The 26773-nt window shown below is 28.4% G+C and overlaps 2 protein-coding genes across 2 annotated transcripts in view; both read right to left on the bottom strand.

The window, feature by feature from the left end:
• Positions 1-17736: 17736 nt before the first annotated feature.
• LOC105359164 (nudC domain-containing protein 3) lies at positions 17737-22612 on the bottom strand. The gene is made up of 3 exons (XM_011495668.1): positions 22373-22612; positions 19234-19527; positions 17737-18192 (listed from the first exon to the last, which is right to left on the bottom strand). The coding sequence occupies exons 1-3, from the start codon at positions 22439-22441 to the stop codon at positions 17926-17928; spliced, it is 630 nt and encodes a 209-aa protein (XP_011493970.1). The 5' UTR covers positions 22442-22612; the 3' UTR covers positions 17737-17925.
• An 804-nt stretch (positions 22613-23416) lies between these two features.
• Positions 23417-26773, bottom strand: part of Lrrk (Leucine-rich repeat kinase) — a 21331-nt gene continuing 17974 nt past the window's right edge. The window contains exon 22 of the mRNA XM_011495669.1: positions 23417-23587. The gene's annotated coding sequence lies outside the window, so the exon portion shown is untranslated. The remainder of the gene's footprint in view (positions 23588-26773) is intronic.

Raw genomic sequence — 26773 nt, 5'->3', positions numbered from 1 at the left:
CTCTCTCTCTCTCTCTCTCTCTCTCTCTCTCTCTCTCTCTCTTTCGTTCATTTTGTCTCATTCTCTCTCATTCACTCTCATTCTCTCTCGTTCTCTCTCGTTCATTCTACTTGAGCCGTCCCCTTTGCCGCACTCCAGCGGTCGCTATCCAGCCTCTCAGTGCTTCCTAGCCCCGATGAGGTTCGTTCGCCCAGACTTGGAGATCTTGAGGTGTTCCCTTCACAAGTCAGGCTTGTCTCTTTTTTCCTTCCACGAAAGCCAGAGAACTTGGTGCTTGCTTTTCCTTCGATACTTACACCCAAATTTATAAGTATTCTTCACCTGTGATTTAATGAAACGATAGGGAAAGGTGGAGAAAGAGAGAGGGGTGAGGGACAGCATGCAAGCAGTTTTACGGGATATGTGTTGGCCTCCGGATGCATTTCATACAAGAATTATACAATATTCAGTTCGCCAGGACGAAGTTATTCCTCACCCCCCCCTCTCTCACTCTCTCTCCCTCTCTCTCACCCGAGCTATAAGTAAAGATTTATAGATAATTTTTTTCGATCGGCTGTACTGAAAAATGTGCAGGTATTCTTTTACTAACAAGTGCTGTATGTAACTAAAATACATACACTGAAATAGAATAAAAGCATTTCTATGGCATAGCATAGTATCTATCGTACCTATTTTATTTGTAACTTTGATACTAATATTAATAAATGTTATGTACTAACCCATATAAATTGTAATAAATATTTTAATTAAGAATTTTTCAAATTACGATTTAATTTCAGAACTGATATTTCAATGAATTTGTCATGAAAATTACGTGCTTACTTTCCTAAAAAGACTTTCATACCAATTTTGAAAATTCAAACAATAATATTTCACTACAAAAAAATATAGTAGCATATTTTTAGTTATATTTTCATTTATACTCGAATATGTAATGCTTGAAACGGAGGTTAAATTATTGTGGCAAGCAAGAGAATTCCGTGAAAATTAGATTTCGCGTGGAAACTTGAGTAAAAAAGAAATATCTACAGGTATAGAGAAAAAATCATCCTAAGGGATCTTATAAAGGAAATTCTATACAATGTAATTCGACTTTTTACAATAAAATTCTTCTTTCTACGAACAGAAATAGATAATCAATAGATAATGAACTGAATGTTTCGGGTACCCCAGGAACCGACTACAAAAACTCTATATTGAAAAACTATCGAATGTTGATTGAAAATTATGTAATAAAATCTTACAATTTCTACGAGTTTTATACTGCGTTCTCTATAATGTGCGTAACGATTCTATAGCAATTAATAAATAAGATGTAAAAGTAATTTCATAAATGTATAAAATTTTCATGTAATTATTTTTTCAGATGTAAAAGTAATTTCATAAATGTATAAAATTTTCATGTAATATATTATTTCCAGCGTTCATCCGGGCGTTTCATTCGCTCATTTCAAAATTATTAAAAACCTCAACTAAGTGGAAAGCTCAAGTTCATTCGAAGGACTACTTAATTTAGACTTGTTAATAAGGTGTCACGTATCCTCCCATGCTCGCGGCACGTGAGTTGACAAATTCAACATCTAAAGTTTAAAATTTCTAAAGTTGACGACGAGGTCAAATCAAATCGAATATTCCGTAGATTTTTGGTGTTGATTACATTAGAATTATTATTACGATAAGGCTTAAATTCTTTCTTCTTTATACAAGCAATTGAAATGCAGAATAATAATTATGTGCCTTGAGATTTACCAGTCCTGCCGAAGTTGATCGTAAAATTAAACGACGATTATTAAGAAAGCCGAAACAGAACGATAGTTATTTGAGCACGGGTTGGTTCATCATTATGAGGCCTGAAACGCATTGGCACAATTCCCGTGAAGAAAGATAAAAAGTAAATTCAATAATAGTATGAAGGGTATTCCGTTATTTTGTCAATTCTCGCACATCAGCCACAAAGTTATGAGAATACGCCAATGCCATTATGTCAAATCTACATTTTGCCAATAAAAGCATAATGGTGTAAGCAACTTATCAAAGAGCATTTTAATCGTCAATTTAACGTTTTCTTGACATCGCTGCTCGACCATGAACATTTTTAAATAAAGAAAATAATTCCCTCGATCGAGCTCATAAGTTTCACCGTAAATGTAATGCGAGCTCTGACCTAATCCTTTGGGGAGGGGGTTATTACAAGTCAACAACGGTTAAAATAAAGCATCGCCTATGGAGTAAAATTAATTGACGCGTTCCTAAATGCCAAAGGACGAACGAGTCAAGAATTGATTACGTCGTCGAAAGCCCGTACCCAGGCTGATCGGTCTGTTATCTGGAAAACCGGCGTAACACCTGCTGAACCACCTGACGATTCTCCTCTCGCGACCAAGCATCTCTACCGGCGGCGGCTGCTGCGAACGCGATGAGGACGTTCTCTTTTGCTGCCCACCCATCCCCTTCGGTCCCACAGTCGCCATCGCCACCGCCGTCGCCGTCGCCGGCAGAACCACCGTTGTCCCTCCGGCCCCTCCGCTCGTCTGCTTGAGATGTTCATTCTTGGGAGCATTGGAACGTCGGTGTTGGTTGTCATGGCCGCTCCTGACCTTTCGCGTCGTCCACAGTCTTATATTTCTTTTTTCCGAGAGCGCTGGGCATACGAAAAACGTGCTGGCGGCAGCCCTTCTGCTACGCGCCAGCACCTTTTTTTTGCCATCTGGATCCACAATCCTCTCGCTTGATTGATAAACGTTTGGCGGATTAGTGCGTAACTTAGTTAAGCGCACCGTCTGCACGAATATCCTATGGTTTTATTTTACCAAGCGCCTTTAATTGATTATTACTGTTAGCCATTTTTATCACACCTTATAACGGACTTCTTAGTAGGTTTAATGCATAAACTATTTGTCCTAGTTATAGCATGATTACAGTTATGAAAATCGAATTGATAAACTATCGTTGATCAAGCGCAAATGTTAAATACATATGCACGCCACGGAGTGCAGTCAAAATTCATTCGTATTGTCAATTAAGTCATTACAATATTAATTTCTCAAATTAAAATTTCAATACTAGGGTGATGACAAAATTGTTTATTCATGCGTTTAACTATTGGCTTTTGTTATAATTTATTTCAACGTTTCATATGCTACTACTCTCTTTCATTACAATATTTTTTTTTCAACTTTTTTCTTATAAGTAAAATTTAATTAATTAATTAATTAAAATGTTATATATTCACTTATATATATATATATATATATGCTATTATTAAAATAATAAATATACACAGTATTTAGACAAGATATAGTAATATCGACTGGCTGTACAGGTATATTAAAATTTTGAAAGTTCAAACCTCGAATAGCAATTTCTTTTACAACCATCGAATATTATCAATATTTAATTTGCAATACTTAAAGTCTAGTAAAGCCAAATTTAAATAAGCAATGCCAGTATTCTAGAAAATTCAAGATATTACAGTAGCGAACAAATATAACTGCTGGAATATCCTGAATAATTAAAATAAAGAATGATCGTTGAGGATCAAAATATATAAAGTAATTATGTGATTCTATCAGATTTTCGAATCAATCATTTAGTATTAATGACGAGCAAAGATCTCACATTTATTACATTCACTTACAGCAGCAGCAGCAGCAGCAGCAGCAGCAGCACTAACAACAGTAACAACCACACCAATAATGATAATAATAATAATAATAATAATAATAATAATAATAATAATAAGAAGAAGAAGAAGAAGAAGAAGAAGAAGAAGATGATGATGATGATGAATAATAATAATGTAGAATTAATTATATTCTTGTTATATAGTTAAATATAAACTTATTTTTGTTACTTTTCCATTTTTATAATATTTATGTTGATATAAGACATTTATTGCTTACTTATATTCTAAGTTTGCATATTGTTTTTAATAATTACATACTTTTAGATTTATTAATAATTTATTAATTTCATTAAATTGTATAAAGAAAAATTTAATTTAATTTAGCTCAATATTTTCTTAAATACAATGAATTAATCTTCTTCAGATAATAGTAGAGTTTAGATTTATAAATAAGTTTATAAAGTTGTCTTATAATTATTTTTGCAATAATTGAGATATTATATTATTATATATAAATATGTTGATGCAATTAATTAAAATATTTCTTTCTTTCGTAGCTATTATATATTTGACATTATTTGTGAAATTAATGTGTTGTACTAAGCAATAAAAACGTTTGAGGCTATCCGAAAATAATCCGATATAATCATGAATATTATATCAAAATAATTATTTAGATTATGTGAATGTCATAACTGTACATATTCTGAAAAACAAACACGAAATATCGGTAATTAATTTATTTAGTTACAACTTAATATATATTTGCAACAAAAGCATGTATACGCAACTCCATCAATATCATGCAATGAAAATCTTTAATAATGAGTTATAAAAATCCTTAATCAGCCAAAATGGATCTATAAATAAAATAAACTCATATTATAACAATATGATGATTTTACTTTTACATTCATTTGATAAAAAATATTTCCTCATTACGTCATTATGAAGCATTAATGTAATTAATGTTTTATCACGAGTATCTTTATAGTTTATATAAAAGCACATAATGAATGTGTAAATTCAGAGAAAATCATCTAAAAAGATTTTCAGTCAGAAAGAATCTTCTTCCTTCCATCGTTTTATATTTGTACCGGGATGAGAAAAATTTGCTCCATTCATACCGTTTTAGTATATATGTAATATCAAATTATATATTTAATTATAATTATAATTATATTTGTATAATATAAAAATTATTTATACTTTAATTAATTGATCACTACCAAGAGAAGTAAAGAATTCTTTTAATACTTGATAAATCATTAATACCACCTATATTGCTTTTGTGCTTTTTTTACTTAAGGTAAAAAAAAAAAAAAGTAATAATATTGTAATGTTTAGAATATTTATAATATATCAACATTTTTAAAATTTATAGTAGACTTATTTATTATTGTAGAAAAACAATAATACAATTTTTAATCCATTAAGAAATTGAATATAATTTGATTTATTATTTGAACAGTTGAACCAATGAATAGTGATATAGCGAGTCTAGATTTCATCGTACTTTAATAAATAACAAATTTCGTATAATTGCAATATATATTTAAAAATTTACTATTACATTTTATTGAATACGATTCCTAAAAACTGCCTGTCGAAATTAATAATTATATTGAGAAGTGGTTATACGGCGGAATTTGTCAGAAATAAGATCTCAATATATTCAATATTATTACCATGTACAAGTAATTACTTCTTGGCACTGAAAATTTAATCGTCTGTGAAATTCAAATCTGTATGCTTCAATAAAGTTGATTAATATTAAACCTAATATATTATATTTTAACCTTCTATTATGAGTTAAAACTGAATAAGATAATGTCATAAACAATTAATAAAGAGAAAAATCATTTGTATGATGATGAACGTTCTAATGCGATTGCCATATTTGGAAAAGGAATATTTATAATGTTTTCAATTTTATAAAAACAAATTAATTATTTTTGTGTTAATACTAAAGTATTAATACTATTTCATTATACTTTATAAATATGTGAATATAAATTAGAAAGCTTAAGATAAATTAATGTTATAAATTGCGTTAGTTTAGGCTAACAATGTATCTTTAGTACTAATCTGGCACAACTACGTCTTTTTATATAAAAAGGTGAACAGATTTTCACTTATTAGATATTTATTGTTATTGTACGGTTAAAGAATTTACGTGTTTACTCTAAATTAAGTATCTTCAATTTTATTCAATTATTAAATACATTAGTGAGTAATAACTGTTATAAGCCACAGAATAACTAAATTAATAATTCACAAGATATATACGTGCGTCGGTACCAGCTTAATAATAAATAAAATCAAATTAACTAATAAGATAATTGATTATGATTGAAATATATTAATATAAAATGTAAGAGTCCGTTTGCAATAATGTAGTCATTAATACTCGTGTAAATTTTTTAATCCTCATTTTTATTATTTTAAGTAATATAATACAATAATTATAAAATATTTAGATCTAAGTAGAATCAATTTTAAAATGGCGTTGTTTTAAAGTAAAATTGTGTAAAATTCTAAAATTAATATTTCACATGAAAATTAAGTGGTAATTATTTCCCTTGTAAAATAAATAGCAATATGCTTTCTATTAATTTAATAAATGATTGTACAACACTCTACTGAAAGTTTTTAAATAATGTAAAAATAATAAAATAGTCGATATAAACACGTATCAAGAGAGATTAAAGATAATTAGAATTTACAATTTTGTATGGCGATTAATCATCATCGCACTAATTATACCATTTGGCTATTGATAAATTTATTTATGAAAAAGAAAATTATTTCGATTTTACAGTCGGATATTTTATGCAAGTTTGTAATATATTTTAGGCCATATATATATATATATATATATATATATATATTAAACAAGTTTTGAAAATACTTAAGTACAGCGATACTGAATATAGTGTTTGAAATTTTTTGTAAAATACATCATGTATTTTCGGTAAGGCTATTTATTAAACATTTTTTCCATTCTAATCTTAAAAGTTGTTAATATTTTATAACAATATATACTTATTATTATATGAATATAAGGATAAACACATTCATAAATTTTGCATATATACACATTCAACGCTTATTCAACACGGCAATCTGTCTCCTCCTGTCCAGCATCTTTAATTTTCAGTTCTAATAAAACTATGGATATTATTTGTGCTCTCATTAAAATTTATAGACATTGGATCGTCCCATTCGTTCATTCTAATATTCATTTGTATATGATGAATCGTATGTATCTTGTATTTAATAAACACATTATAGTCATTCGATAATGGCTCGATACTGTGCAGATCAAACAATTCACTTGTACCCTAATCATTTTTTAATCGTGTTGTAAAATAATACTTAGATAAATTGTCGATGATAAATAGTGTGAGGTGCATAGAAAAGAAATGTAAAGAAAACCGTTATTCAGATAAGTATATATCATAGCATTGAAGGACACGTGTACATTTAAACTTGTTGATTTTTAATGCATTCAACACTAGGATTATTAATATAAAATTTTTTATAATTATATTGGGCACCTATGTTTCATATTTTTCATACCATTCTATGAATATAGATTTTTCTTGGTTGATTAATACTTCAATTTTAAGAATAAAAACATACAATTATATGTATGACTTATTTATATTTTCAAATATTTAAGAGTCTTTATAATTGCATTTTTTTTTTTTTTTTTTTTTTTTAATTATACTCGCATCACGGTAAATAGATAATTTAATGAATAAATTTCTTAAACTTTTTCAAAGAATTGTTGAAGAGATAATAAATGATTTTTTATACTTCATTACGGTATTGTCATATTGTTAAATTAAAATTGTTTTTATTGTCATTAATCGGTACTTTTACCAGAAGTACGTCGAGTATTTGATAAATCTGTCATTCTATTTGCTATACGAATGGACAATATTTAATATTTGTTCATGATTTAAGAATTTAATACAGAATTATTGATTATGAATTAATAATTGTGTATGTATTAAATCAGATATAATACATAATAATCTCTAGATTTCATTTATTTATCGGCTAATTCTTGTCAATATTGCTTTGAATTTTTTGAAGTTTACCATTGATAATCGCAGAGATGAAACTGCGTAATTATTTGTAAATAAGTTTATCGGCTGCAATTTGAATGCAAAACTGCAAAATTACATATGTAAAAAGTACATGTGTGTTTCACGAGTTTCCTACCTATCACTTTAATGACCCGACAAAGTATAGAATGTTTCAAATGCACTTATTTAACATACAATTGTCTATGCAAGGATCTAGGAGATATTTTCTTGGATAAGCAAGCGATCGATCAGAAACGGAATGGATTTGACAGTATGTGCTACATGTTGCGCAAGCGTATTAACAAGGACGTTACAATAAAGCGGTGAGGATTCTTTACGAGAAACAGACGAGAGTCCTTATTGCCCAGGAAGTATGAAAAAAATCTGTCGACCGATCGAAAGAAAGAAGAAAAAAACGTATGAGAGTCGCCGGAGGGAAAGAAGAAAACACAGAGAGAGAGAGAGAGAGAGAGAGAGAGAGAGAGAGAGAGAGAGAGAGAGACACGGGTCACGACGATCCACGGCCGCAATCCATTCCTCCGTTTTTCCCCGCTGCCGCCTTTATTCGCTTGCTCGCTGCAGGTAAGTTCCGCAAGATGAGAACAGCCTGGCTCTCGAGACACATCGGTGGGCCCCGCCGCCGGTACCTGTTGTTGCTGTTACTCCCCCCATTGTCGTTGTAGTCCTCCGTAGTCACCAAGCTCTCTCTCCCTCCCTATATGCTCCCACCGCAATTCACGATGCTCGTTTTACGTCGCTCGCGGCCGTCCACTACGTACGCACACATGGCCGGGATGAGAATGAGAATGAGACGAAGTGCATAATGAGGAGATTTCGCGAAGCCACGAACGTATTATTTCGCCCGGACGGTACTCCCTCGAATGGTCGTCGCATCGCCAATCGCGACCTTTCTGCCTCGCCCCATAGGGCCTCGCGGTCACTTTGGAATGTTTCGGCTCCTTCGGCTGCGATACGTATTCGCCGAGCTTGACTTTGTGTACGCTACGTCGGCAATACTTTCAGCGTCAAACCCACATTTCGATGGATGACCTCCTTGATTATCTCCTTATTAAGTTCGTTGTAATTTTAGTCCTGTCAGATTATCTATACACGATCTATCGTTCGCATTATAATTCTATCCAGAGTTGGATCTACGAAAAGAATGCATTATTAGTAAATAAAAGGCTCGATCTTCCTAGATTGGGCAAGCGAATAGGAATAGTAGCAATCTATAACTTTCACACACGTATGGCTTCGTTTCGTAAAAAATTACAAAAATTCGTACAATAAAAGTAAATTTAATAAGTTTTATAGCAACGTTATTAAAGTATTTACCGAGGATTTATTTTGCGGCTGTGAATAAAGTCAATAAAGGTTCGTGTATTAGAAGTAGGAAGCGTTGAGAAGACTCCGGTTATGCATAAATCTGGCCTTCGGAATATCAGTTACGAGATTTCGCTAGTTGGAGGGCCGACGATGGCGCCACCAAGCGTCGACATTCTAACATCACAATTAAAACGTAAAGCGGATGCTACTGTAGTAATTTGTTACTCAAATACTTAATGCAATTGATTGCGCGGCCCACAATTCAAATGGATAATCATGCACGGGAAGGCGCAACCTAGACAATATCGAACAATTTATATTTATTTATAACAGGAATTGGAGAATCGAAGAGAACAAAATGTGCGACAGCGTATAAATACAGGCAAGCCCAAAGTAAGCGGCAGTGGAACGTCGGCGATGATTTTTTGTACGCATCGGCACTAAGCCTTGAGGGGGAAAAAAACAATGAATTCCAAGCGTTTGGCAGGTATATAAGGCAAGTATAGGGACGGAGCTCCTTTACTATTCCTCTCTCCTTTCCTCTATTTTTTTATTTTAGCATTTCATCATCTGCTTCCATAAGCTTTACAAATTCATTTTTATACCACCTTACTTTCTCTGTTTACAAGCATGCGATTGTAATTTTTACAATACCATCGAATACTTATAGATTATAAATATTTTTTTTAATATTGCATATAACAGACTATCCATTCATATAGAAATATTGCAAATTTTTATCATATTATTTTCACAATATATAACGCCTTACTTGAGAACACTTGTTTGATAAAAGAATTATCATTTAAATGTCTTAAATTTCAATTAAAATTGCCGATGCTAAGTAATAAAATCAGAGTAACCAATGATTTTCAAGAATTTTAAAGGTAAAGATGAATATTATCAAAAGTACGAAATTAGTCAATTTTTATAAAAATTATCTTTAGCTTAAATTATCAATGCGAATAAATAAGGAGAAGAAGTTGTTATTAAAAACACTTTAATAAATGGCACTGATGATTTTGCTACATTATCCTGTCTATAAACATGTGAATATGCTTTGAAAAATTATTAACTTCGTATCATTAAATAAATTTAATGATTATCTCAAGTTTTTCTAGTTCTATTTAATTAGTAAATAAATACAGAGAGTATATTGTAGTAATCGATGGGTGAGTGCATGGATAATTACAACCAAGCTCGATTATATTTTCTTTTAAATGTCGAAACTCATCGAAAATCCTCGAATTTCGTGAAAAATAATATTAATAAAGTAGTCGTTAAGCACTTTAAGAATTACATTCTGTTATTCTTCAACATTGCAATGGTAAAAACATATTTATCTATTTTTTTCAATATTATTATTGTCTGTCAATAATCTTCTTGAAAGGTCGAGGTATGACTATTTTTTATGTAAGAATATACGAATTAGATAAAAAATTTAAGTTCTCACTATAGAACAAACATAACAATACTGTGAAATAATGTGATACATTATTTCAATATTTAATATTTACTATTTGTTAATATATCGTTCTCTCTATTTCACGTAAAAAGATTATATTTTAATTATTATCAGTTTAATATGTAAAATGAAACATTAATAAATCCGTATATATATAGTTAAATAAGTAAAATACAATTATTATTATATTAATATCCTTAAGCTCTGTTTAATGAATAATCTGTATAAATGTACTTACAAATCAATTGGATTTTCATAAAAAAAAAAAAAAAAAAAAAAAAAAAAAAAAAAAAAAAGAGGCCCACAACAATAGTGTTTTAGGTGATTCGAATATATTTATTTACGTATACGGTGTTTATTTATTAATGAGCTTACTAATGCAAAACAATAGATAAACCCGTTATTAAATAAAATCTTTAATGCTGTGCATTAAAAATGGTTTTATAATCTAAAGGTACTTTAAATTTAAAAAAAAAATTTATGCTTATTGCAAATTACATAAAGATATAAAGGTTTCAAAGTTTTATTTGAAGTAAGGTGTACAGAAAAAATTCACACCAATTTTCACACCAAAGCTTATCTTTCATTTATCAAAGCCTTTCATCTTCGTCGTTATGAACTGCTCGAGGCTCCAATGACGAAGGAAAGTAAAAAATGGGCAGGATAATTGACGCGTATAAAGCCATCCGGAAAAAGTATAGCCAATTAATGTTATCTATTCTAATCTCAAAATAATGGTGCAAGTCAAGCGAATCAGGCATTCGAGCTTTCAAGTGTATTCGCAGATACACAGGCACTTTCGTTCGTTCCGGTAAGGATGATTTAGCACGCGCATACATAGTCAAATGTTGATTTTCTCCGCCCTTCTTATTTGCGTAATAATAATAATAATAATAATAATAATAATAATAATAATAATAATAATAATAATAATAAGGTCTACGAAGTTTCAAGTAGCATTAAAAAAGAAAGAAATTAAAAATCATTAGATTCATTCCTATGTATTGGCACTCGGGAATATTCGCAAGCATGTCGGCGTGTACGCAGTTTGAATTTTAAAAAGTCACACGCTTTTACCCGTTGATTAACAAATAGAATCGTTAATTTTTAAGAAACTTTGATGATATACTTGATATATTGATCCAAGTGTCACGATCAATAAATATCAATGTTTCTACAATTACGATCGATATAGTAATTGAACTACTAGATTACTTCTTTAAGATACGATAAAAAATAAAAGTACGACCATTGTGATATATTAATTATTGTATTAACGTAATTCATAGCGTGAAATATAAATTGTATGATAAAAAGTTCAAGGAAGAGGCTCTCTTAATACCTACTTGGTCGCAAGTTCAAATAAATACTTAAGTTCTGTATTGTGTGTCTGTTGTTGCACATGATTTTATTATACTTCTTATATAAAAAATATTATTCCATGAGAAAAGTCTTGATTATTAGTATACAATAAATAAATATATACTTATATGCGTAAAATTAAATTTATAACAAATTTACTACAGACGATGCTATAATAATCAGCTGTTAAAAGCTTTATACATCTATAAAAAGTATATGTATAATATTTTTATTTTTTAATATAAATATTGAACACCATAGAATATATAGTAATATAATTATTGTACAAATACAAACGAAAGAATATCAATAATGGCTAAGTTGTATATTGAATAGTTTTGGAATTAATTTTTACCAGATGTACTGAAATTTCGGTAATATAAAAACGGATTACTTTTTCAATTTTTCAAGCTAAATTTTTCTCAAGACGAATTATTCGTATTAATCGAACGAGTATCGGAAGAAAGTGTAGTGACATTCAATGAATTTTGATTGTTGACAATAATCGGTGTGAAAGAGAACATATTAAAACAGGAATGAGCTTTATTATTTTGCTTTCATCGAATTTTATTGCTTCTTGCTGTTTGCAATTTTCTTGGAAGGCAGAAATGTTTGAACACATCAGTCGAATATTGAAATAACAATATCTATTGAAAAGTTCCATAAATCTGCTTATATAGAACTTTAAAAAGCAATAAAATATCATTAAAACTATGAGTTGTATTTCAAATATGTAATATATATAAATATGCACATATAAAATGAAAATATTATATATATATATATATATATTTACAAATATTTAAAATACAACTCTTTATTTTTTAATGCTTTATACATAAATTTTTATTATAAATGTCAATACATTAAAATCAGAATTAAAAAGCTGTATATTATATTATAATTCTGCATTCGACAAAATTCTGAAAGAGAGCGAAGATCTGTGATGGATTTAAATTAGCTGTTTTATCGTTAATAAATCAGCCCTTGAGTAATATTAGTATATAATATTAGTAATATTAGTAATAATATAATTTATAAAAATACTATTGTTATTATATTTTTCTTTAATATAAATTATTCACTTTTATAAAATTAATTTTAAAAAATTTTATTTATCTTCTTATTAAAAAATTTCACGTATTCATATATTGATTTATTAATTTATTAATTCATTATTATTATTATTATTATTATTATTATTGTTATTATTATTGTTATTATTATTATTATTATTACTACTACTACTACTATAACTATTTTCACGGTAACTTGGACACTTGAATAATAAAATATATATAGAATATAAATTTGATTTAAAATTATTATAAAAAACTACAATGCAATCTCAAAGAAATATATTTTCAATATTTTGAAATTGAAATAACAGTTGTAATTTAATTTATGCAACGGTAAACGATATTATAAAAAATGTTAAATTTATAAAAAATATGTGAGACATGATAGATACCAAAAGAATACAAAACTGTATACAATTTATCTTACATTCACGTACGCTCACTTTTCGATAAATGGAAAATATTTAAATGGGAAGCTCGAGTGATAGATATCCTTTGTTGATGAATTTTCATAAATTTCCCTGTTTCCTTATCTTCCTTTCATTTAATAGCGATAGAAATAAATTTATATTCGAAGGATATTTTTTATTCGCTCATATAACTGTATTTACTCATGCAACTCCATTTGGATTAGGACAATGAATGATAAATTAGTATTTTAATAAGTAATATTTAATCCACATCGAAGGAAACGGAAATCGTATCGCAAATCGTATTTGTTCGTGAAATCCAGGTAATGTATATTATACTTAATTAGGACTGCGCGTTAGAAGTAAACACGTGTAAGGCATACCTAGCAGCTTTAAATATAATATAAACAGAACCGTTTTAAATGATAATATCTTTGAATATCTTTCTACTACTAATAAATGGTTTTCGCTCGTTATATAGTCCTTAGTCCTTCCTGAAAATGTTCTGCGGGGTGCAACTCATCAGTGCTAAAGATTGTTAGGCCTGCGTGTACTTAGATGGAGTTGAAAATTATTACACCAGTATTCTTGAAATTCCAGGAAACGGCAAGGAGCATCGATTCCTCGGGGTACGTCCCTGTTTGGCACGTACGGGAAAAACAAAGGTAAATCGTTGGCCCAAGCGCACCAACTTTTTTCGCGCCTCGTGCGTACGCAGTCTGGCTTTGCATTTGCAGTGACTTCCGGCGGAAGTTATTGTTAGCTAAGCTGTATTATGCCAGAAAAGCTAATTTCCCGATTCGATTTTGCACTTCCGTGAATGCGATGAGAGTAGGCCTTTAAGACTCGTTGGTCTCATGAAAAATTGGAACAGTCGATTGAATTTTCGCTCTTGTGAGGCTATTTATTGTCGCATTGTTTTACAAACCGCGCGGAGCATAGTCCAGTTCAATCGGTTAAACTAATTGAATCCAATATTTGTATTATTTTAAATATCAGTGAGGTCGGATTTACGATTTCACTTTTAAAAATTTCCCTTCACCCACGAACCATTCCTTTGACATTTGGTCTTTCTACTTTTGAGATGAGCAATGGTAATATAAGTACTTAATGTGCACATTAGTGACATATGCTTTACGTTTGTTTTCTTTATGCGAGCATATTTGTTGAAAATACAAATTTTAATTGAAGCTAAAGCAAGCAAATATACGTAATATTAATATAACAGTGTTAAAGTTCTTGCACGATAAAATATTTTGTAATTTGCATTTACGGATCAAATTTCAATAATAAAATTTTTATTAACTGTTTTTATAAACCATAAATTCTTAAATTTTTTGTTTGTTTGTTTGTTTGTTTGTTTGTTTTTTTTTTTTTTATTTATTTGAAGCCTCTTTGTTCCAAATCTAGGGACATATTATACGTGATATTATTAGAAAATAATATTTTTAAAAAATTTATTACTATTGTTATTCTTTAAAATAATGACAACGCACAGTTAAAAACTTAAGAATCTTGGAAATACTGAGGGATTATGTTCTTTTGATGGTTTTTGAAGTATTCGCTAGAAATGCATCAGGTGGTTAAAAATATTTTTGTATGCTTCTAATATTATTTAACTATATTGAAGTGATTTAGAAACTCGTATAAAACCATAAAATTAATTAAAATGACTTTGAAATTTATTTTTTAATAAATGTTATTTTTTAATTAATAAAGAGTTTAAAAGACATAAACAATTATTTTTAAAATAAAAAGATGTCTATAATATATTTTCATTTATGCATAAATTATTTATGTTGATAATTACTGAGTTTCAAATAGTGACATTTTAAACAATTTGAATTGTGAAAAAGGTGTAATAAAATATTGATAAATTATATTATCATATAAGTATCAAAAAGAATTGTTAAATTTACATTTCTGCCATCATCCATCCATATGGCATTAAATTTTTTTTTTTTTTTTAACCATTAATTATCGAAGAATTGATAATATTCTCAATTTAAATATAAAAAATTTACGATTAAAAAATAAAATTAAAAATTAAAAAATAAGAGAATATATGAATCGTTGCAAATGCCATAGATTGCTTTAATTTAATAGTATAATTTTCATTTAATTATAGTAAAGAATATTGGCTTTTACATAATACTTTATATTTAATTAAATTTGTAATAAAAATAGTTATGAAAAAAAATATTTACCAAAAAAATTATTGATCTATTTCATTCAATTTTTTTTTTTAATCGTATCATAATAAAGAAATAATTAATTTAAATTCTCAGCCAATTTCAACATTATTTTCATTAGAGTGAATTGCCGATTCATTACGGTACATCGTCTGGTAAAAATAATTTTTGTTATTATTACGAATTAACAATTTTTTTTATTCTCTTTTTTGTAAAAATCGATATACTACATGCCTATATATTATATAAAAATATTATATGTTTATATTTTATGTAAAAATATTATATATATATATATATATATATATATATATATAAACATTGTTTAATGTATATTATCTGTATTAATATAATTATATTAATATATATGTATTTGGAGCAAACAAGATCATAAGGATTTTTGAAATACATCGTTGATTATACGTAAAAAATATATATGAAATTTTTATTAATTTATTAATTTATTAATTAATCTATTAAGTTTATTGTTAACGAATATTTTGATCATTTTTATAATGAGTACAGAATACTGCTTGTAGAACGTTATTCAGAAGTTTCAAATGTTTAAATAAAAAAGGAACGGAAATATTAACTTGTGAAAAAGGCAAAATAACGTGAAGCCCACAAACTTGAAAATAATTGCAAACAATAATGTATTATACGTGACCATACACTTTTCTTTCTCTCTTGAGCAATGTTTTTCACCAAATGGCTTTGCTTACAGGATAGCGCTTCGTTCCACATGCAAATTGCCAACAATAAGGAATTGGGTAAGATCTCAATACATCCGGCGCGGAGTATATCCTTAAAGCGCACTTAGCCAGTCAGTAAACATGGAGCCAGAGTGACAAGTAAATAATCGGAGTCTTGCACCAATGCCTCTTCTTTAGGAGCCTGTTGCATTTAAATGTCGAGGGATCCTAGTGGACGTTCAAGAAAGCCGATCCCTCGGAGTTCCAGGCTTCTTGTAGCATCCGCTCGCTTATCTATAACGAGAAGCAAAGGGAATAATGTCGCGGCTCCCGTACGCACGTATCAACGACTACCGGCCCCTTTCCCCTTTCTCCGCTCCGTCGTTTTATCGCTCGGAGAGAGCCAATTTTCTCCCCGAGTCTGCAAGCGAGTCGCGCACTATTAACGCGGGTGGAGCCTCAGGGTGAATGCCACGATAAGTGCCCCTGCGCGTGTACTCGGGACACACGAGTGTGAATTTGGCTTGGCACGCACGACGCCTATTAATCGAATGGGCAAGTTATTTTATTGTTTTATTTGAATTTTGTTCTTTCAGGCGATAAGCAAGATCGCGATGTCAGAATAAGATTAAGGGTCTTTACGCTTTAGATAAGGCTTGGTTTAGATAAAGTACATCTGTTATTGTCCGCGTGTAGTGCTCCTAAGAATTGTAATTAAATTTATTGACAATCGAGTTAATTTCGTAGAATGAAAAACGTTAATCGTCTCGATGATAAGATATATGGCTATGTAAACACAAAAATTTTACTATCCTCAATGTCTCACAAAGTGTGTAGTTTCATTTGTAAAATAAATTTTGAATAGCTATTGTGCTATTATCGAAGTTGGTCCAAGATGTTGGAAACTCCATTATTGTCAAATGTATTCGGTAATATTCCAGCAATATTTATTTTTGTTGTTTTTTTAATATTGTTTTATAAAGTTGTAAGATGCGAGAGAAATTACTTGGTCTGTTAACGTTAATCAAGAACATTATCGATCCTCCGTGCTTTTTATTAGTATATTTAGTAAATGCATAAATATGAATAATATAAACCTTTATTGGATTATCGAAAATTACCGACTGATTTATTTATCTTTCCGAATCAATTCAATTAAAGGCAAGTATATTCAAGGAAGCCTCAAATATACTTTAGCGCACATCATTACGAGTAAATCTTCTTAATCGTTTAAAGCATGTTACACTCGTTAATTGACGCATAATTTTCTAAGGAAGATTTTTGAAATTTTTTTGTCTCCTAATTCTACATTGCATTATCTTAATTTTATTACAGCCTAGAAAAAATCACTACAAAAAAACATTAAATATTCTTTTAGACTTAGGTTGTGATCATTATAAATTAAATTAAAAAAAAAAAGACTAATGTTTATGATACTTGATAAATTTGCTCGTTCACATAACATTTGACATTGTCGAAGAGGTTGCGAAGAGGTTGCGAAGAGGTGCGACATGTAGATTGATTATTGATTTTTCCCGTATACGCGTCGATCGAGCATTTAAAAACTCTGGCAGTGGCGCAACGGCAACATTAGTGCATTGGGCAACGAGAAGTAACGGATAAATGTGGAGATGCTCGACGCGTGAAGGACGGCGCGCAGGATCAAGCAAACGCGCCTCAGAGAAAGGGAAAATCGTGAGAAAAAACGAGGCTCGATCCACTCGTATCGGCCGGCGCCATTATTCGAGACCTCACTAGTCGTTCATACGTGGGTTGGGCAAACGACTTCCGCCTCTGCTTCCACATGAGCTCCTCCACTTTCATCTGCTCGCACTCGGACATCTCCTCGAATTTCCGCGTGCAATCGATCCTGCTGAGCTCGATGAGCGGCTCGTCCTCCAAGAGCGACTCCCACCAACGTTCATTCGCCTTTTCCAGATGTAGCTACAACAGCCGTTACAGTACGCTGAGCTTTTGAGCTTCGCAGTGGAGATATAATTTTGACAAAATTAAGGGGATGAGCACAGAAGAGCGTAAGGCTACATTAAATTGGAGCTTCTTAAATCGGCTCTACTCGTTTTATAAGCAGATGAATAATTTTGAACGAGGGAAGATAGGTTCCTAGTGAGCTCTACTGGATCAGATTTATTTATTCATTTTATGGTTAAGATGATGGTAAATTCGATATTCGAGATACTTGAAAAGTAGCTTCTTAAACGTATATTAGCTTACTTAAAACGTTTAAGCTATCAAAAATCTTTCCAAGGATTTCTGCTTTAGCAATTATAAATATAATCCACCCATGTTTGGATTTTAAATTGTCGTAAAAAAAAATTAGAAAGTAAGTGCAAAAAAAAAAATCAATATATAAATATGTTGTGTGTGTGTGTGTGTGTGTGTGTGTAGAGAGAGAGGGAGAGAGAGAGAGAGAGAGAGAGAGAGAGAAAGAGTTCAAAATAATAAAATTAATAAATAACTCTAAATTATGTTAATTTTTTTTATTTTAATATGGCGCAATACATCAACTTTCTTTGTCAAAGTCCCATTATTATGTTCCCATTTTTATGTTCTGAAATTATTGCAGATTGAAAATAATGATAATAGAAAATCTTGATAATATACGGACAGGTGTAATACATGCTTCATATATTCTCAAAAGTTCTTCGCTCAACACTTAATTCATATTTATCCGAAAATGCAACCTTTTCGGCTAACAATCTCTTATCACGCATTAATTCTCAATACCGAAAGGAGTTATACAATATTTCCTAACACGTATGCTCAAATTTGTTTACAATATACATCGACATTATCTACATTTTTGTCTCGTAGCATTAAGGAAGCTTGAGTATTCAAACAGCCTTTGGAGCCTTTCTAACCGAATAAGCATTAACCCGTTAGCTCTCGCGTAAATGAGAGTTGCACATTATAAGCTGAGACATAAATAGCTACGAGAGGAAAGCCGAGGGAAATAGTTCGACTTACGGTGAGGTGTTTGCCAGGATCGAGATACCAGTAGGATTCGCCGCTCTTGGTCTTAAACGAGAGTCGTCCCTTAACCAGTGTCAGACTGTCGTTAACGCCAAGTTTCGTCACTTCGATTTCATGACTGTCGAGGACGACGCGTAGCTGTTTTGAATTACGCACTTCCCAGGGTACGGGCACGAGAACATCAAGGTCGACAATCGATTGACTCCAGCTGTAGCTTTTGCAGGAGGCGCCGTTGTAATAATCAGACGTATTGGTATCCTTGGTCCATGGCTCCTCCACGACATTCGTCTGTACATTCATTTATTCTTAAGCAACTGGCAATTATCTGCCTCATCAATCATTCGGCATCTGAGTTTGACTATTTTAAGGTAAATCGATTGCCTCGATCTATGAGCAATGGCTATTGACTCTATTGATTTTAATCTGAGTATGTCAGCTTTCTTTATGTCTATTAAGTGACGTTATTTCAGATTGGCAATGAATGAAAAATTCAACGGTGTGGCTAGTTTGGTAAATTTTTAATATTGACTCGTGTTTATTTAATGTAATAAGTATTGCTAATATTGAGCATTTAAATACAAAAAGTCATCTGCGCTTCCTATTGTTAAGATTCTTTGCAATGTCCATGTGAAATTATTTGTAATTTCATATATATATATATATATATATATATATATATTAAAACCTTAACGCATTTGTTCTAAAAATCGGAAATATATATTTAGCTATGAAACGAGTGATTATTTAGTCATTAAAAATTGTTGACTTTGGCATTTAAAATTGCTTTCACATTCAATTTTGAAATAGAAAGGATGACATTAAATTAGATATTCATATTTAAACATGAATCTTTTGTAATATTTGCGCATCGTTAACTCATATATTCCAATCAATTTTAATATTTATATCTTTATAATTATCTTCATATAAAAATTAATATTCTTTAAAATTAAAATACTATAACATAACGCAAACGAGCAATTCTCAAGCATGTAAATTTAAACATTTAATTCAATATTTAAAAAATTAAGCAACAATTAAAGTAAATATAAAATACATTTATATTATAAAAACAAGCCCTAAATATTATTAATCATTTCTTTCAAAAAAAAAAAAAAAAATTCGCACAAGCTGACGTATAAGGCGTAAAGTGATTATAAAATTATGTATGTATGTAAATTGTGTATTATTGCAATATAATATAAAGTTTATAATATAAAAACTGTCCAATATAAATAAGATGTCCTATACCATAAGAATGCACATAAATGAATATTACCGAGTCCATTCTGTCTTAATGAATTATTTTTTATTAATTCGAATCATATTATTTTAATTAAAAATTCAGCGATTTTTTAATGTAATTAACATAATTTCCATACCATAGAGTATTGGTCGGCTACTTATCAATTCACTTTAATTTAAATTAAAATAATAGTATGCTCATACAAGTTCTAGTACAAAACTATTCAATCTGTTTTCTTTTGTTTTTTTTTTTTGTTTTTTTTTTGTTTTTTTGTTTTTGTTTTTCTTTTTATATATAAATTTTATTGTTAAACATATTTAATTGTCGACTTAAAAACTAAAAGTTCGTTGCGAATAAGCAATTGCAGATTTAGATGGATAAAACGATATAAAAGTCGTGTTAATTTCTAAACCAAATTTGATCGACGATATTACAAAGTTTATAACTAATATTAATTAAAAATACATTATTGAACTATCAGGAATTGATTCATAGCATATAAATGAAAATTAACTTTCACTCGCTTGATAATTCGTTCAATAGTAACCTTTCAATTTACATCATATAAGTTTTCATTTCTCTACATTTCTATACGTAACGACTCGTGGCTTTCAAATTTCTAGTTTGTTGCTACGGTCATTTTCAATCGGGAGAACTTAATGGCTACGTCAGAATATTTTAATTTCTTATGGCCCAAAGAACCACGGTTGATGCTGAGCTATTTTCAAATATTCTTAGCTTTTTATTTTATTTTTCTTGGCATTTTACCGTCTCATTTGATACTAAATTTTTTTTTTGCCATTAGATTTTATATCTATTGAAAATAATTCATTTTTACATTACTACAAATTGTACACTATGATAAAAGTGACTAGATTATTTAATAAATTGCTTAAAAAAAAAAAAAAAATATATATATATATATATGTATACTATGATGGTTCTATTCAGAAAATGTACACATACTTATACATATTGAATTATTGATGCATCATTTAAATGATGTAGATTTGACGTACGATTTGTTTGAAATGAATTTTGTGTTAATGTATGTATGGTCAGCTCTTAACTATATGACCCATAATCTATTATCTATAAAAAATACAATATGGTAATTTCAATGGTATTTTAAGGATATTACATATATAAATATTATTATGCCTTAAAACGTTTCTATGAATGAAATATAAGTGAAATGGCCAGATTCTTATTTTTAATATCAAATAGGCATTTGCGATAGTATCTGATACATTAAACGTTAAATTATTAACTTCTAAATGTGTAAAATTTTATTTTTAAACAAGACAAATTAATTATTACAAAGATTAATAACCTTTTAATAAATAATTAATAAATTATTAATATTTAAATTTTTTTAATTAATATTTCCAAAATATTTTTTGCCACATCCGATCTGATGTATTATGGAAAAAGATAATATGATAAATATTGAATAAGAGCGATTATATTTAATAAAATATATATTAAATTAATACCCGTGTAAAAATAACTGTTATATTTTTTTAAAATATTAAGCAAGTATATTGTTATTATTAAATTGCTTTATTTATTATTAAAATGAATTAAGAGCAAAAATAAAACAAAAAAAAAATTATTCAATGAAACTTAGGAGTATGAAAAGAATGTCAAGAGAAGATAAAATCAATCAGGATAATCATCATGACTTAGTATAGAGCTTTTCATTTTAATATATTTATTACAATGTGAGAAAATGATGAATTCTTTTATTTGTGCAATAATAATTGCTATTATTTAGCTAAGCATTGATTGTCATATTAACATCTTTATGTGTAATTATTTATTTTCGTTAAAATTACTAAGTTAGACAAAAGTTTAGTCTTGAACAAAATGGCAATGTTATCTTACGTTTTCAGAATTGTCATTTGTAAAATCCGACTTGCTATTTTTTGCGTTCTCGACGTTGGTAGTTGACATTTCCTCGATGTTTACTGGATTTTCAGTTTCCACTACAGGTGCTTTTGTAATAATATTTTTCCAGTTTCGGAAAGTACTGATAACAAGATCTTCCGCAACTCCCGGCAAAAACCCAAGTCGTTGTTCCGGAGAAGATTCAACATAAAAATCAGTACTGCAATTATGAATATTCTTGAATTTTATATTTTATTATTTATTTGTTTACTTAATCCATAAATAATAATTTAGTAGTAATTTCATAAGCTCGATGAAAATAAAATTTTTTTATTAACAGACCATAGAATCAGTGATTTTGTAAAATGGATGTAATCGTAATATGACACGATTCGAGCTATTTAATAGAACATATGGTAAAATTGAAATAAAAATGAATTTATTTATTGTTGACTAATGAAAGGTAACACTTAATTTGATGTGAGATAACTATTTTATTACAGTTATTTAACAATTACTATTAAAATTTGTTGAATATATATACATACATATATATATATATGTTAAGCATATACACATATACATTTTATGTACATCTGGAAAATTGTTTTTTTATGCCAATGAATATTTATTAACTTAACCTATCTTTATTTACGTATAAATCCAAATAAGTGAAAAGAAAAGTACTGAAAAGACCAAACAAATGTACGCGTTTAAATAGCAAATAAAAAAGATAAACATATTAATGACTAAATTTTTTAATTGAAACGGATAAAATAGTTATACGTTTTTTATATTTTCTATATTTATAATATATACAACTTTTTTTCATGCTGTTTTCACATAGAACAAAAAAAAACACTTTAATTTATGATTATACTTAATTTTTATTAACTACTTTACAAATTCGTATTGTTCTGTCATTACTTACCAACGATAAAGGAATCCGAAAAATGAATCTAGAAATTTTGATATATTCTTATCCTGTCGAAGGATTTCCAAAAATACTGGATCATGTTTTGAATTCATTAAAAATTATTGAATTTCAAGATTCGATACAAAGGCAAAATTGTGTCATCTGCTGACATCGTCTATTAATGTTTATAAAAATAATTTTCCATGATAGAGATGCAGGAACACATTCATTTTCTTTCCCATTTTGCCCCCACCATTAGCCTTAGCAACGAATCTTTCATTTGGGCCTCCATTTTCCTATTCCGAATAATCAAATGATAATTATCAAATGATAATTTTCCTTACCATATGAAAATTGTCTAATAATCATTTATTTTAATTATCAATTTGCCGTATGTATCTGTGATAAATAATGCAATAATAAAATATGACTACTTTCTACGAATTTATTTTTAATATGAAAATTGAAAAGTTTTTAAACTGCTTTTCTATTATAAAAAACTTTATATTCCTTTGTTATCACGATTTCATGGCTTATTATACAATTACTTTATTAAATAAAATTATATTTAGTTTACATAAAATATAATTTACTTAATAAAGCAGTTAAAGCTAAAAAATCAAACTTATTACTTCTAGATTGTGAGTCGATTTTCATTTCTTTTATATATATATATATATATATATATTGTTTATAGTAAAGAATATAGAATTTTTTTTATGAATTTTAAGCAGTGTCGTATACATACTAGGAATCGTTTTTCCGACAATTGTTGACAAACATTCTTCTTGACCTTCTTGGCACTTACTATAGGCAAAGTATGCTTTTTTTTTTAATAGTCAAAGAATACAAATATCAACAACAAATATTGACTTGTATTAAATAAATATGCAAACAGAAAAATTCTTAATGATTATGCTAAAGATAAAACAAGAGATATATGTATTAAGAAATTTTGTGTTTTAATAATTGTGCTCATTATATGAACAAGAAATATTTTAATTTCATGGAACTTTTTAGATATGAAATTATAGCTATTATATCGCAGAATTCAGAGTTAAATTTTGTTTTTAAACTTTTTATAAATTTAACTAAAAATTTTCGAGCGTTTATGAATAATAAAAGAGAATTTATTGCATTTACATGCATGTAACAGAAGAGACATTTCTCATTATCAGAATGTGATGAGAATGAGAAAGTTAAATCATAAATGACCGAATATATAAAAAAATTATCTTATACAAATATAAAATTGAGAATTTTTTTCTTCTTTTTTTTTCCTTTTTTTTTCCTTTTTTTTTTTTTTGTACAATTAGGTAGATGGATTTGGTATAGAACAGTTTAATTTTATCGTTCGTTAAAATTTCCTGAATTAAAATATTTTTGATTATTCGAATGTAATGAGAATATCGAATAAGATAATCTATAGTAATATTAATTAATTATTATAATAATGAAGTATAAAAAATATTTGCTTTATTTTCGATACCTTTTATTTTGCAAATTACAATAATATATACATAATGGTACAATTCAAAATACACAAATGTATACGATAAAGTGAAATTAAATAATTTATATGCATGATTAAAAATAGAATACAAACAATAAATATTTACTATACTTTCGTAACAGTTTCATAAATCCCTGATTTAGAATCTTCTTGCATAGGAAACTTTCTTAAATACTATGTGTATATAATACTTATGGATATATAAATATAGAATAAATCTGAGACGGATTCATTACGTGATTCTCACGTTTTAAATATCAACAGCGCTTGTATTATTTATTTTTCAGTATTATTAATAATTCTTTTACTATTTGTTGTAATAAGCAACGTTTAAATTTATTATTTTGCTAAAATTATTATTTAAGCTAAAGTGAGAACAACAAAAATAACGTCAGTTTAATAAAGCCGATGATTGATAAATACAAGAAAATATTCACGTTTTCATTTCATGACAAATGCTTACTTAATAGGAGGTCGGATCTGCTATAGTTTTTCTAATGATAATTTTCATATATTTGCAAAGTATTAAAATATATGTTGCTAATATTTATTACGCCTAGAAATATAACAATTTGTGGTAGTTATTATCACTATTTAAGCTATGCTACTGTCAAATAATGGACATTTTTATTTGTATATTCTACATTATTAGAGGTAGTTATTCATATTTGCATTCATTGTTTACAAAATATTAAATTCATAATAATGATAAATAATCACATAAATTACAAATATTAATAATGATGTTGATTAAACGCAAATCTGTCTGGCTTGTATGGTAACTCATTCATATAGATTTTTTTTACTTATTCATATAAATATGAAATAATAATCTATCGAAATAATTAATATTATTAAATACCAAAGACAATCGTAACGATGTCATCCTATTTTATAAATTCATTTCTACAAATTATTTCAATTAAAAATATGTATATTTTAATTTTAATTTATTTCTAATCATATTTTGAACAATGATACTTTTAATGCTATAAGATTTATAATGTTTTACAATTGCATAAATGTTTTGAATTCTCATTAGGCTCAATCAAAATATTTCACGGTCTAGATTATTATTTCACTTATGTATCCACTCTATTCTTTATCTTGTTAAAAATATTTTTAATATCAATTTTACGACACGCCTCGTCATTTCCACATGAAAATAACAATTAAATCGCCTTCGAAGGGCATAAGTACCTATAATCTATTGACAAATGATCGAATATATTAGAGTGGTTGAAGTTGAGCGTAAAGAAAAAAACGCTACACATTTGAAAATATCAAATGTCTTCACAGTTCATGGTACTTCCAACCGGTAAATCGACTACATGTATAGAATTATAGAATAGTTTTAGGATATCATTGATCGATGTAGAGGAGAAAGCTTCGACTAGAGCTTTGTTACTTTCATATTTTTAAGCACAATTTATTCGTTTACATCATATATAATGTTTTATACATTTATTATGAATTATATGATCTGCAAAATAAAGCGTTAGGGTAAATAGCTTGATACGACCTCCTTTTAAGGCTTACATAGTGATTAATTAATATTAAATACATAGATCATATGGGAAAATACATATTAGTTTGTCTGTCAAATGAAAACTAGCATGCATATTTATAAATAAGAAGGCGAAGGTTCTTGAGATTAATGTGATATAATTCCCTATTATTTAAAATTATTTAGAATAGCTTTACAAACATGAAAAATAAAAAATTTTCTCTCCTTTTTTTTTTTTTTTTTTTTTTTTTTTTTTTTTTTTTTTTTTTTTTTTGATAATTATAATTATTATGAATACATAGTTAAAAATAAAATTTATAATATAATTTACTATTACTATTTAGATAAAATAATTTAAAACAGTAAACGATGCTCCATTTATCTTTTTATTTGATTAGTGTTTGCATACGTCTATAAATAAACAGTATGGACTAGTTTAGTTGGGGGGGGGGGGTGTGTGAA

This window comes from Ceratosolen solmsi, unplaced genomic scaffold, assembly GCF_000503995.2.
Source record: "Ceratosolen solmsi marchali unplaced genomic scaffold, CerSol_1.0 scaffold11, whole genome shotgun sequence".
Lineage (NCBI taxonomy): Eukaryota > Metazoa > Arthropoda > Insecta > Hymenoptera > Agaonidae > Ceratosolen > Ceratosolen solmsi.
This window is presented reverse-complemented; position numbering and strand designations above follow the sequence as displayed.

What these genes read in the sequence shown, in the direction of transcription:
- LOC105359164 (XM_011495668.1), bottom strand. Translation starts at nt 22,441, where the DNA reads ATGTCAACTACCAACGTCGAGAACGCAAAAAATAGCAAGTCGGATTTT. An exon ending in CAAATGACAATTCTGAAAAC is followed by an intron (nt 19,528 to 22,372) that starts GTAAGATAACAT and finishes ATGAATGTACAG; the next exon opens with ACGAATGTCGTGGAGGAGCC. An exon ending in ATCCTGGCAAACACCTCACC is followed by an intron (nt 18,193 to 19,233) that starts GTAAGTCGAACT and finishes CGGCTGTTGTAG; the next exon opens with CTACATCTGGAAAAGGCGAA.